Source organism: Malus domestica, chromosome 08 (genome assembly GCF_042453785.1).
Source record: "Malus domestica chromosome 08, GDT2T_hap1".
NCBI lineage: Eukaryota > Viridiplantae > Streptophyta > Magnoliopsida > Rosales > Rosaceae > Malus > Malus domestica.
This window is the reverse complement of record NC_091668.1, coordinates 15,781,035-15,795,500: the sequence shown is the minus strand read 5'-3', so window position 1 is coordinate 15,795,500 and position 14,466 is coordinate 15,781,035. Positions and strand designations below refer to the sequence as shown.

General features: G+C 37.7%; 1 protein-coding gene across 1 annotated transcript; it reads right to left on the bottom strand.

Moving 5' to 3' along the window:
- Positions 1-2,646: 2,646 nt before the first annotated feature.
- Positions 2,647-6,262, bottom strand: LOC114826564 (probable receptor-like protein kinase At1g80640). Its single transcript, XM_029107085.2, has 10 exons — positions 5,838-6,262; positions 5,375-5,548; positions 4,992-5,242; positions 4,760-4,892; positions 4,607-4,670; positions 4,428-4,524; positions 4,183-4,285; positions 3,450-3,568; positions 3,277-3,366; positions 2,647-3,124 (listed from the first exon to the last, which is right to left on the bottom strand). The coding sequence occupies exons 1-10, from the start codon at positions 6,001-6,003 to the stop codon at positions 2,957-2,959; spliced, it is 1,365 nt and encodes a 454-aa protein (XP_028962918.2). The 5' UTR covers positions 6,004-6,262; the 3' UTR covers positions 2,647-2,956.
- Between the last annotated feature and the right edge of the window lie 8,204 nt (positions 6,263-14,466).

The window sequence follows — 14,466 nt, the reverse complement described above, 5'->3', positions numbered from 1 at the left end:
CTCGGGCGATTAAAGTATAACAGTTGTGATACTTCTGCAACAATGAAACAACCAATATATGTTCAAGTATTTGGTTAGTTTTGACGGGAAGCCTCAAGGCCTACACTTAAGGCCCCACAAAGACACCTTTCATAACAAACTTGGTCTCTTGGACATATGTATACAATAAAACTTAACATCGGTTTTACATCTGTCATGCTAAAGATGGCAGTGGTACGCTTGGGTACTTAAAGTTAATTTTGATTGTGAGCCTCAAGGCCTACACCTAAGGCCCCACAAATGCACCTTTCAGAATTAACTCTGTCCTTCTCTTACAGCCCGCCAATAAGCAGAAGCCCAACAGACAACATCAACCGACGCCAACCTCTCAGGAAGTTGTGTGCTCGTTGGCCAGGAAACGTCCTCACTATATATTCCTTAAGAAGAACACAATCATTATCATAATTCTAGCTCATCATTGGATCGTTTGAGAATTGTATAAATCAACAAAATACAACATTGAGTATGTTCCAATAAGGTGTACAAAAAAAATCTAGCATGTAGGTGACTAGCCTCTGGTGTACAAGGACAAGGCTTTGCTGAACATCCAATCAATAATTTACAAGGATTATATGTTTCCCTGCAAAGATTTTCTTTTGAATAGCTCAAGTCCATGTCAACCCCAAAACGAATAGAAGAAGAAGACGGGAAATCTTTGGTTTCATTGCTTTAAGGTCATATAAAACCTCTGCAAATCTTTGTTTTCACTGATTTATGCGCATACAAATCCTCTACAAATCTCTAGAAGATTGCTATATTATTAGTCCTCGGAAAATGTTAAGGGATGTATAGTGGGAAACAATTATGAGATCATGAACTATGGGGGCTTAATTCACTACTTACTGTTCTTGTTCGGATGCTTTGACTTTGTACACATTTTGTAATGATTAGATCAAAGTAGAATAAGAACAAAAATAAAGAAAAATGTGTGGTACAAATTTTTAAAGGTTTAACTGATACAATGCCCCTGTAAGGCAATCGAATCCCATATTGTTTCTTAGCAGTAATGATATGGTCCCTTGACCCATTTTAGTGTCCTATTTTGCCCCATCACCATTCAGTTTGTCAAAAGTTGATTCAAGTTGTTAAGCATGACACATATGGGACGCCACTGTTTAGAGGAAGAAAAAAATCGAACATGAAACCTCGGATGTATCAGTTTAACCTTGTGAAAAGGCTTATATGAATTTCATTGGACTCGGGTGCAGTGTTGTCTGGTTGGAATACATACATCGATTGCAAATGAAGAAAGCTTCGTTTCCTCCAATCACAGAAAAAGGAGAAATTAGGAAAAGCAACGCCGATGGGTTTTGTTTCAAATTAAATTCATCAAGAAACATTATAAACGTGTTTTTTAAGTGTAGACTTAATAGTTGCCCCTGCCAAGTTAAAAATTTCTTGGATTACCAAAAAGGTCGTCCAAGTTTCTTTTTTTTTTTTTCTTTTTTTTTTTTTTTTTTGTCAATCAAAGTAAATTTTATGGAAGAGAAAGCTATAAAGGTAAGGACAATTTAAAAAAGAGAGTTCAAAATGGCCAAGCAAAAGCCTAACTCTATAAAAGAAAATTACAATAAAATGAGAGGTGAGCAGCCCACAGCAACAAACAAACCGAAAAACCTAGACATGAAAATGTAAAACAACCACCTCCAGCAAAACAACTACACTGTCGCAGATCCGTCGCCACCACCCGGAAGAATAAAGCATAGAAAGCAGCTATGAGATAAACTCAGAAGAAACTGAGATCAAGCTCAAGCCAACCTGAGACACAAAATGCTTAGAACAAAAACAGCCGAAATCTAAGTGCATAAAAAGAAAATCCAAATCAACAACCATGGTGGTTTGGGGAAGGGAAAAACTGGGGAGGTGGGGGAGTTAGAGGAAAAGGTGAGAACCAAGAAACAAGGAAAATGGAGGGATAGGGAGGAAGAAAGGGGAAGAAGGAGGAGGGCAAGGAGGGGTGGGCACTCGGCTGCTGCCGATCACAAGCCGAAGCAAGGGGGCGACGGCGAGGAGGCTTTCAGACATTTAGGAGGGAGGGAGGGGGAGAGAGAGAGAGAGTAAAACGGTAGTCCAAGTTAAAAGGGGGATCTTGGCTTACGCAAATGCGCATGGGAATGTAGGATGCCGTCTTTTACAAAATCTAGTTATACGGAATTAGTTACTCGTATTTCCGATTGGTCTTAAAATGGGAGGTGGATTGTCTGCCATCCCATTTCTATATTCTTCCATGCTCTTCTGTGATATGTGGTCACGATTAAGCCACGTCAACATTTTATATAAATTTTTTATAAAAATAATAAAAACAAAAAGTAATAAGAATATAAAATGTTGACGTGACTTAACCGTAACCACACAAACAGGAGAGGATGAGAAGAGTATGTAAATGGGAGGGCAGACAATCCACCTTCCTTAAAATGACCTCAATTGCTTTATTGGTGTCAGAATATGTTTGCGTACATGTGAAGTTCAATAACCACACAAGCTACGCATCACCAAATACATGTGGTTTAGAGTTTCACCACACGTGAATGAAACCTCAACTTCCTTTAGTCCTGGCTAGAATCTAATTCATGTACCAGAAACTTTTTCACGGCAATGATCATAAGATGGTAATAATTGATGCTTTCCTTAACAATTTTACTTCATCAGAAAATTAGCTGATTTTTACACTGAAAACAAAAGGGTCAAAAATGAAATTAGCTAGTGTCTTGGACGAATACGCCTCATATACACAAGTATCTTAAACCAAATTCATTCAATTTACAGATGTGAAAAATTATCCACCGCAATAACCTAAGGCATTAACTTCCCAGCAAAACATTTGTGAGCAAATGCAAATCAATGTGCCATTTGGAGCAGTGATTAGAGCAGTGGGAACCGAAATGTTGCAGAAGCATCATGAAGCATTTCTTGTGCATCAATGACCAGGAGAAACTGGGGCGCTTCCTGGAGGTCCAGGTTGGGTAACTCTTAGTGTCCCTCCAAGCTCCACCGGTACAAGAGGGACAAGAGAATGTAAAACATCTGTTATCAGAGGGCGGTAACTTGGTTCCGGTTGCACACATAACACAGCGACAGCAGCAACCTGTACGTAACGCATTGCAAATGATCAATTATAAGAATTGGGTCCATTCGGTATAGTACTAACAGTCTATCAAAGGAATCAATACAGAGTCAAGCAGGAGTCTATCATAGAGCTAATAGAACTGAGCATACTAGATTTTGTATTTCACGAACCTGGTATAAGTGCTTCAAATCCATGGAATCTTTGATCACAGGATCCACAATGTTTGGAAGCTTTGATCTGTCAGTGAGCTGAGGCATGGCCTGTATTAATTTCGAAACATTTGAGTTTTTAGTGGGAATAATGTAAATTAATTTAATGGAGAGCAGTTCAGAGAAAGGCATACCCATGTGACTATAGATTGGCACTGAGTTGGTGCCAGTTTTTCAACAGGCCTTCTTCCTAGTAGAAGCTCCAGAAGCACAACTCCAAAAGCATAGACATCACTCTTATCCGTCAATTTACCTGAAAAATAACACGACCGGTTTTCTTAAGACATTGCCGACATGAAGTAAACAAGTTTAGAGATGTTTTAAATTGTGAGAAGTCTGGTAACGGGAAGCCTGCATAACCGATTATGTGCACTGTTGTGAATGTTATTGTCAAAATGCGAGATTCTAAGTTCTAACATGCATACACCAACCCCATCTATAACCCAAAAACTTTGCTATACCCAGCTAACATATCTTCAACGAGAGTCCAAACTTTTCATAAAATCAACAAGTCATCCAAAAGTGGAACTCCAGCGACTACCTTTATCTTCTCTCATGTTGAATCCACCTAAATATTTTCGCCATCCCTAACTTCGATTGAGCTCAAGTAAAACAAGTCCGGAATTTCCTCTTCCTAACCAGAAATGGAATATGCCCCCCAGTGGCAGAACATGTGCAGCAATGGACACAAGATAGAATAATTTAAAAATAATTATTTAATATCTCTATCAAACTTAGTGCCAATGCAGTTGTCAAGGGTCCGAAGAACAATTAGATTACACCTAGCTAAGCGAAAAGAAAACTAAAATTCAATCAGTAAGATTCAAAGAATACATGTTGCAATTATTACAAGTTTAGTTGGCATACCATCTAAAAGATACTCTGGAGCAACATAACCCAAGGTCCCAGAGAGCTTGACATTCTTACTGTTTTTGGCCCTGTCAGCCACGGCAAGACCAAAATCTGAAAGCTGAAACCAGCCACCATGAGAGAGAGAAAAGCTTCAGTGAAATTAAATGCAAGAGGATAATAATGCATGGAAGCAATTTTTAAATGGAAACTCAATACTTTACAAGGAAAGATGACACACTGCAATAATCATATAACCCTACCTTGGCATTGAAGTTGGCATCTAAAAGAATATTAGATGTTTTCAGCTCTCTATGGATCACTGGAGGGTTGCAATACTCGTGTAGATATTCTAGCCCTCTGTTCAACAGCGGCCAATATGTTAGTGTATATGTAAGAATCAAGAACAAGAAGATCCAACAACTGGGGAAACCCAGCTCACCTTGCTGCATCCAGAGCGATTTTCATTCGCATAGGCCATGTTAATACGGAACCATGAGAGTGTCCTACAACAATTTGATTTACATATAGCACCATTTGATTATCTTTGTTTCTAAGATATAAAAAAAAATCGAAGAATGAAATAACTGTTTACCATGCAATTGACTTTCCACAGATCCATTATGCATCAGTTCGTAAACGATGAACCTTGAGTCACCATTAATACTACAACCCAAAAAGGTAATTATATTTGGATGCTGAATTTTATGCAACAACTCCACCTCATTCTGCAATTCCAAATGGTAATTCAATTACACTCAATAAGTACACCAGATAAACAAAAATCTAGTTTCTTGACTTGAACTAAAATGTCAAACAAGGGTTACCTCATATTCTCTCTCAGCATCCTGACTTGCACAGTCTAGTTTCTTGACTGCAACAAGCAAATTATTATCCAACCAAGCTTTATAAACGCATCCGAATCCACCCTCACCAATAATATTACTTTCATGAAAATCGTTGGTGCCTTTTTCCAGTCCCTTATATTCAATTACTGGAACAGATCCTTTCTTAGAAACCATCCTTGTGGAATTGAATTTACCCACAAATGGACCCAATGCAAGCCCCTTCTCGGCATCTTCGCATACAAACCAAAGAAACAGAACAAAACAAAACACAAAATCTCAGCCAGCAATCCACAAATAAACTAAAACCCACAAATTGAAGCAAGATTTAGGTACCAAAAATGTGTTTGTAAAACCGGAAGTACCTGAGTTGCTCTGAGAACTTTTCTTAGGGGATTTGTGTGGAAATTTTTTGTGGTAAATCCACAAGCACAACAGTGATAAAAGAACTACACCAAGTGCAGTGCAGGTAACAATGAGTGCAATTAGCATTGTCCTATGTGAACCAATTTGATGCCTTTCACTTCCTTCTTCAATTCCTGATACCACATGAAATATACAGATAAGAGAAGTTTGATCAAATGGGCAGAATTTAGCACATTAAAGCAAACAGATTTTGCACCCACATCAACAAAAAAAGGGGTAATTTCAGCAAGAAATTGATAAAATCAGAGAAATTCAACTCAATTATTGCAGTAAATGCACGAATTTTGGTGGGGATTTTTTGAAATTCGAAATTCGAAAATGGAGAACTCGTGACCCAGTTAAAAACCCAGTTGCTAGAAATGAAAAATGAAGAGTCTAGAGAGAGAGAGAGAGAGAGAGAACCTGGAGTGAAAGTAGCCATTGATGAAGCAATTGGAGAAATGTGCGAGGGAGGAGCGGATATGGAGGAAAGAAAAGGGCCAGTCGGTGTGGCGCCAACACAAATGGGAGTTGGCTGTACAAGCAGCAAAAGCAAAACTTGAACAAGAAGAAGAAGAAGAAGCTTCATTGTTGTTGTTGTGCTTTTGCTTTTGCTTCACTGCGTTCAATAACGCATGGAGATAGAAATTGTTCCAAGGGAAGAGGAGAGAGAGAGTAGGGATGGTTGGTTCTGTTCTGTTTCTTCCCCTTCTCCTTGTGAATTTTGAATTCTGAGTCTATCTTGTCTGTGTGTGTCTCTCTTTAGCAACTTAGCAAGTAGCCTTATTTTCTTATGAACTTCCTTTTAAAACTATCTTTTCAGTCTGCCAAAGGTAAAAGGGCAAAAAAGGATGCAGATAGACAAAGCTGTGATTTATGCTCTGTTCTGGTGTGGTGGTGTCCGCGGGGACAGTTACACACCAATCATGTGGACACTCAATAAACCATCGTATTTGTCATTTAGTGTCACGTTCTAGTAGTATAATTCTTTATCAAAGGTTTTAGGTTCGACTTTTATTAAAGGTGAATTTGAATCACATTACTGCTAACTCATTGTAAGGCTAAACTCATCCGTTTTTTTAAATAGATAATATCGTTTGTTAAAAAAATTAAAATCACCTTTTTAAAAAAATTAAATTAAATTAAATTAAATTAACATTTTTTGCATGAACAATTAGAAAAATAAAACAAATTGAAGTGAATGTGATCCATAATTTTTCTTTGCTTTTCTTCAACAGTTTAGGACTAATGAGTAGTTCGAGAACTAAGCGAAGAAGATTAACTCTAAAAATTCAAGCAGCGAAACTTATATGAAAATGGGACTCCTTTTGAGGATAGAGCACTAAAAACTAGATATTAGCATCCTAAAATGTCAAAACTCTTTACTATTATCCTCAATTTTATTGAAATTCAATGTCATTTTCACTACTGGTAAGTTGCGTGCATTTATTCTTTCTTTACATGTGACTCTACATACATGATGTCGGGCTGTCACATGCATTGGAAACAAAATTATGAAAATGACACAAAGGAAATTTAGCTGAACTAAATTTGGTTGGATGCGGTGTTTCTTTGAGATTTCATTGTGGAGAATTTTTCATTCTGCCCGAAACACGGGTAGTATACTAATAGTCATTGTACAATGAAGGAAGTCTTATTTTTCAAGTTGTTAACTTTTTAACACAAATATCTAACTACTTGTATAGTAACACATGATACATCTTTCCATATTTCGAACACACTGAAAATTATCTCCAAATTGTGAAAGTCTTATAATTAATGACCTTTTTATCGAGCTTTTGTCTCGTCCTATAATTAATTAGCCTTTGCCTGGTTTGTGGTTTTTTTTTTTTTTTGAACAAACGGTATTATCTGCGCTAAAACAGAGAGGGCAAGTGGCCATTTACTATAGTGATAGAAAAGTGTTGAGCTCTTGCACAACGACGTGTGTCCAAACCCCATTGGTGACTAATATAACATCTAATCTAACAAAATCTATCGTTTAACAAAATAAAAGGGAATGAGTGGGCTAAGCCTCACAATAAGCTAGTAATAATATGGTTCAAATTCGCCTTTGGCGAAAACCGAACTTAAAACCTCTCATTGGAAGTGAAGATGAATACCAATAAGCCGTACTACTAAGTGACTGTTTGTGCTTATTAAGTGCCTCCGTTGCACCGGAAAAAGTTAGTGGAGTGATTGTTCATCACAAAATTGGTACTATCTACACCCTAAATGTGGGGTAAAGTTACATTTTTGAGTTCTAAGAGTAAATTGTAGCTATGGCCTCTTAACTTTAACTCAATTGGAGCAATGGTCTCTCAACTCATCAAAACGTGCAGCTATGGTCCCTCAACTAAAAATTCATTAACATTTGTCCCTCAACTTTAATTCAATTGGAGAAATTGTCCCTTTAACTTTAATCCAATTATAGCAATGATCCTTCCAACATAACTCATTTTGACAAAAAAATTTACGTAGTTGATGAAAATGACCATAATTACACACTTTGATGAGTTGAATGACCCTAATTATATAAATGGTTATTCCAACATAACTTATTTTAACAAAATTTTGACGAAATTGATGAAAATGACTATAGCTACACATTTTGATAAGTTGAGGGACCAATGGTAATGGATTTTTAGTTAAGAGACCATTGCTCCAATTTGATTAAAATTAAGGGATCGTTGCTACAATTTACTCGAGTTCTAATTACAAAATTGGCAAAACCATCAATGATCTAATATTATATAAACAAAAAAGACTTGTCACGTGTTTGGTGACAAACAGGTAACAAATTGTATTACGTAGCCCCATGTTACCCTTATTTTTCTAGGGGGAACTTCTTTTCTTTTTTCTATTTTTTTATTTTTGTTATATTTTTTTTAATTTATTTGTTTAAAGAAAAAAAAACTAATTGCTAAGGATTAGGGAGACCCACATGTGAGAACTAAAAATAGTCAATTGAAGATCTAAGAGTTGGTAGAGCGTCACACTCAGACCAATTTTATGCATGCAGGAGCTGACAATTTGTAAGATTATTTGCGTGCCTCTAGTTCCAAAGTTCATCACACATGCTCAACTTTTTGTGTAATTTTCTTTGGTTTTTTTGGCATTTTATAGCTTGTCCCCATGTTGTTTTTGTGAAATAATTTTAAAAAAAATGTATGGAGACTAAGATGTTAGTGCATATCGATTGTAATTGGCATTTTTCTAGCCTGAACCTTTACGTGTAAGTTGAGTCTTAGATGTTAGGGTTGGTTCTACTCGAGTTAACGAAGATCAAGCCTAACTGATGATTGTTGTTCTACAGTGACTAAGTCACAATCTCAAGTTTAGGATATTAAAGCTTTTTTTTTTTTTTGTCAAACGATAGATATGTTAGATTAAAAAACTGTGAGGTTCAAATTCATGCCATAGTGTAAGAATAACACTTTTCTCCACTATTGTATCCGGAAACTAATTAAGCTAATTAACTTATTTATATAATTATATTAGCTTTCCTTTTAGGACCTGGATTTTTGTTGTGGGTTAATGGTTGGTCTTCATTTGTTTTATTTAAAGGCTTTGGAATAAAGCCCATTTGACTTGAGGTTTTGGTGTTAGGGTTTACACATGAAATATTATAGGCGTTTTTTAACTTTAATCCTTCAACAAGATTACAATTTAATAAAAATATGGTGTTAGATTGAATATTAATTTTAATCCTTTAATGTGTACTTAATTCAAATTCATATTATATTTTTGTTTTTCTATTTAATAGATAACTTATTTAATGTAATTACATTAAATTTAAAATTTTCTATTATACACATTTTAATTCATTAATTTTATTTAACTTTCTCTAATTAATGTACCTAAACGTCCATATCATAATATATTTTACTAAATTAGTATACTGAAACGCCCGTACCTAAATATATTATAGTGAATTAGTGACACATAAGAAAATATGTAAAAACATAAGTGTACCGAAAATTTCATACCTAACTATATGATACTAAACTAGTGTACTGAAATTTCAGTACCTAAATATATTACACTAAACTAGTGTACCAAAATATTTGTACCTAACCATATTATACTAACCCAGTGTACCGAAATGTTCATACCTAAATATATTGTAATGAATTAGTGGCAAATAAGAAAATATGCAAAAACATAAGTGTACCAAAAAATCTCTACAAAAATATTTTCTTATATAAGATGCTTACCATAATGAGAATTAAAATTTATAATATTTTCATAAAATTTAAATTCATAAAATTATAAATAAAAAAAAAGGCATTGAATACATATGTTGCCATTAAATAGAGTTTAGGGACTAAAATCAATTTTTAATCATGTATAAGACATTTTTCTAAACTTAATCTTATATATGTGTACACTTTTAGAGAGCTCGTATGCATTAGAGAGAAAATACTTTGTGCGTGTTCGTTATGAGGGACTGCCTAACTATTGTCTCATATGTGGCAAGCTAGGGCATGTTACTAGGTGGTGTAAGGATGAGATGCTTGGTGACATGGCTACGAGAGAGGAGACGGAAGCTATGTATGCATTTAAGGGTTTGGATGCAGAATATGACTTGAGGGGGAATTAGCTTAGAGGAAGAAGACAGCAGGCGAGATCAGGGTCTGGGGCCATGCATAGGGGTTCGAGGGGATGGAGTGGGTCGGCTTCTTCATCAACTTGGAGAAGACAGTCTGATGGTACCAATGTTGAGCAACGTGACTGTCAAGCTAGGGTGGCGGAGGAGGAGGAAAGATAAAGGTTGGAACATGAAAAAGATTGTGATGCTGGTCTTATTGGTCCAGGAGGTGTGGTTACGCCAGAGGCGGGGCCGATTGTCTTAATGAATCACCTTGAGAAGGGAGGGGTAGTGGGGGATAGTGATGAGAGCTTGCAGAACAGCCATGCCTTTGATCTCAATGTTCCCATTGTGGTAGAGCAAGAAGGGCTCTCAGATTCTTTGCCAGTGATGGGAAGGGAGGGTGCAAGGTTGGGTGAGGGTCTCTTGTCCCAAGACTCTGATCCTTTTAATTTGGTACTCATCATTAAGGCAATTACCAAAGAATGAACTAAGAGGGGCCATGAAGAGGAAGCTGAGAGTGTGGAATTATATGAGGAAGGATTGCATCATGTGAAGAAGAACCCAAGGTTTGGAATGGACCAAGCGGAGGCCACCTATGAGGGGTATTTGCAATCGCAATGAATATCTTATGTTGGAACTGTCAGGGTATTGGGGGAGACCTGACATTTGACGATCTATTACAGCAGAACAGGCTCCACTCCCTAGAGGTAGTGGCTCTAATGGAAACTAAGAATCATAGTAAACGTTACCGGTATTTAAAAAGAAGTTTCGAAATGGCGTGCACGCATACTATTGAGCCTAGGGGTATTGCAGAAGGTATGTGTTTGTTTTGGAGAGATGCAAATGATGTTGTGCTGATTAAATATGGAGAGTTTTTTTATTGAAGTATTGATTGATGATATGGCTCACCATTGTAAATGGTGACTTGTAGTTGTTTATGTAAGTACTGATGATCACAAGAGGGCACAACAGTTGGGTGTCTTATCTGAACATATTTTTAATTATTCAAAACCATGTCTTTTGATGGGTGACTTTAATGATTTATTATCAGATTCGGAAAATGATGGTGGTAATAGGAGGACGGCTGCTAGTATGCGCACATTTCGGAATTTTGTCACAACCACGTGCTTTTTGGATTTGGGGTTTGAGGGCTACCCTTTCACATGGCAGAATAGACATGATGAGGGTTTCATTCAGAAACAAATTGATAGGGCTCTTGCTACAAATGATTGGGTGAGATGTTATCCAAATGCAGTGGTCAAACATGTGGTATTAGAGGGTTCAGACCATGCAATGCTGTTACTTTCAATGCAGGTGGGCCAACCTCGGTGGAAGAAGCAGTTTATGTATGATCCAAGGTGGAATCAGGATGACTAGTGTGTTGAGGTAGTGAGGAATGGGTGGGCCATTGATCAAGGTGGGTCTCCTGGCCATAAGTTGGTGAGTAAGTTGAAAAATAAAAAATATGGCTTGATAGGGTGGCGGAAACGAGCTGAACGAAATGAGCAAAAAGAGATCACTCGGTTGAAGGAGGCACTTAAACATACGTACCAACAACCGATGTTTGATGGACCTTGGATTCGGGACATGGAAGCAGAGCTCAAACGGGCAATTAGGAATGAAGAAATTTATTGGCAGACGAAATCTAAAGTGCAGTGGTTGCAAGAAGGAGATAAAAAAATACTACATTTTTTCATACTCAAACTATGAAAATGAGAAGGAGGAATGCAATCCGTGGGTTAGAAGAGGAAGACGGAACGTGGTCCATTGATAGGCAACATATCCAGGATGTTGTTGTTCAGTATTTTCACTCTCTATTTGATACAGCTAGACCCACAAGCTCTAGGAGATTATTGCTTGTGTACCGAGTACAGTTGGGCGATTGGATAATAATATCTTGATTGCTCTGGTGACTAATGCGGAAATTGAGAATGCAATATACCAGATGCATCCAACTAAATCCGGATGGGTTTAATGCAGGTCTTTTCCAACATCATTGGAAGACAGTGGGAGGTGTGGTTTTAGGTATGGTTAAATCTTTCTTTCAACCTAGACGGATGCTAAGGGAGTTAAACCATACTAATATTGTGCTTATTCCAACAGTGGACAATCCAAGGAAAATTACTTAGTTTCGGTCGATATCTTTATGTAATGTGGTGTATAAGATTATTTCCAAGGTTCTGACAAACTGGCTAAAGAAAGTTGTTTCTAAAGTTATTAGCCAGAATCAGTCGGCGTTTGTAGAGGGGCACCAAATTTCAAATAACATTTTGGTGGTCCATGAATTGTTACATTCTATGAAGCAAGGGAATGATGAAGGTATAAATTTTATGGTACTAAAATTGGACATGGCTAAAGCCTATGACCATGTTAAATGGCCATTTCTGAATGTTATGATGCATAAATTGGGGTTTGATGATATTTTATGTCAGTGAGTAATGGAGTGTGTGCACACAGTCTCATACAATGTGATTATCAATGGGGAGCCCACGGGTCACATTGAACCTTGTCAAGGACTTCGGCAGGGAGACCCTTTATCGTCGTTTTTATTTGTAATTTGTGTCGCAAGGTTATCTGCCTTAATACAAAATGAGGAAAGAGTTAGGCATATCTAGGGGATGACTGTCACCCAATGTGCCAAGCCTCTCTCTCACATGTTCTTTGTGGATGATTCGGTTGTCTTTTGTCAAGCTATGGAAATGGAGGCTATACATGTTACTGGTTTACTTCAAAAATATGTTGAGGGTTCTGGGCAATGTGTTAATTTGGAGAAGAGCTAGGCATTTTTTAGCTTAAGTTGTCTACAAGCAATGCGGGTCCGGTTATCAGCGATGTTGGGTATTAACTATTAAGAGAACTTTAGGAAGTACTTGGGTATTCAAGCAGATTTTGGGGGTTTGAAGTAGAAAGTGTTCGAAGACATACGAAATAAGTTGGAGGAAAGAATTAAGGGTTGGGCGGAACAGTTCCTATCTATGGTTGGGAAAGAGATTGTCCTTAAAAGTGTAGCTACTGCTTTACCTAACTACATAATGTCTTGTTTCCAGCTTCCCATTCAATTGGCTAAAGAGATTGAACAAGTGATTGCTAGGTTTTGGTAGAGGGATTCGAAAGCACAGAAGGGGGTTCATTGGTTAGCTTGGAATAAAATGTCGAAAGGGAAGACATATAGAGGTCTTAGGTTTGAGGAAATTATTTCGTTCAATTTAGCTATGTTAGCGAAGGTTGGTGGAGGATTATTTGTAATCCAGATTCTCTTCTGGCTAAAATTCTTCGAGCAAAATATTATCCTACCTCGTCTTTCTTGGAAGCTCCAATGGGAAGGGGCACTTTGTGGGGATGGAAGGGCATCTTATAGGGATGAAAAATCTTGAAAGGGGGACTGCAATGGAGGGTTGGGGATGGACGGAGTATTCGCATTATGAAAGATCCATGGTTACCTACACTGTGCATTTTCCTACCCATCTCACGGTCTGGGGACATGCCTTTGGTGGTGGGGGATTTGGTGGGTTGTGGAACAGGAACATTGTTGAATGATGTTTCAATAAGGAGGAAGTGCGTATCATTTTGAGTATGCCAATTAGTAAGTTTGGGTGTCCCGATCGAATTATTTGTCATTATACACATAATGGGATGTACTCCGTTAAATCTGGATATATGGTTGCTTAGGAAATGAATAGAAATTGAGAGCTTGGGAGGAAAGGTGTGAGACAGTCAAGTGGGGATCATGCTAAAGATCCTATTTGGGGGGCTATATGGCAGCTAAAGGTTCCTCCTAAGCTTCGTCATTTTATTTGGAATGACTGTAAAAACATTTTCGTGGTAAGATCTAATTTACAACGACGGGGCGTCCATTTGGAGACTTGTTGTCCACACTGCGGGGAAGATATGGAGACGCAGGTACATTTATTTTTTAAATGTCATTTTGCTCGTGTGTTTTGGTTTGGGTCTCCTTTGCAACTAGATGTGGTGTCGATGGAGGGGGAAGATTTTTTGGCATGTTGGAAATGGTTGTCGAAAAATATGGTGTTGTGGAGGAGGGGGATAAGCTGATAAGGTGGGTGGTTTGTGGTTTATGGAGGATTTGGAAGTGTCGGAATAGCATGGTTTTTTAGAAGAATATGGTGGAGCCTAGAGTGGCTTTAGAGCTATTGAAGAGTCAATGGGGGGGGGAGATTAAGGGATGTGAATAGGCCCAAGTGCTGCCTGCATGCAGCAGACGACAATGGGGGAGAGGTGGTTCACAAGAGGTGGATGAAGCCTCATTTTCAAACAATTAAGACTAATTGTGATGGAGCTTGGCATCAGCAAACGCGTAGAGGTGGATTCGGTTGGGTGGCTAGAGATTTTGCGGGGATTTTTAAAGGAGCTGGAGGTGTGGGGAATGTTTGATGTGAATTGAGTTTGATGGCGGAAGCGGAAGCAATTCGAGCAGCTTTGGTGGCATGTGTGGAGAGG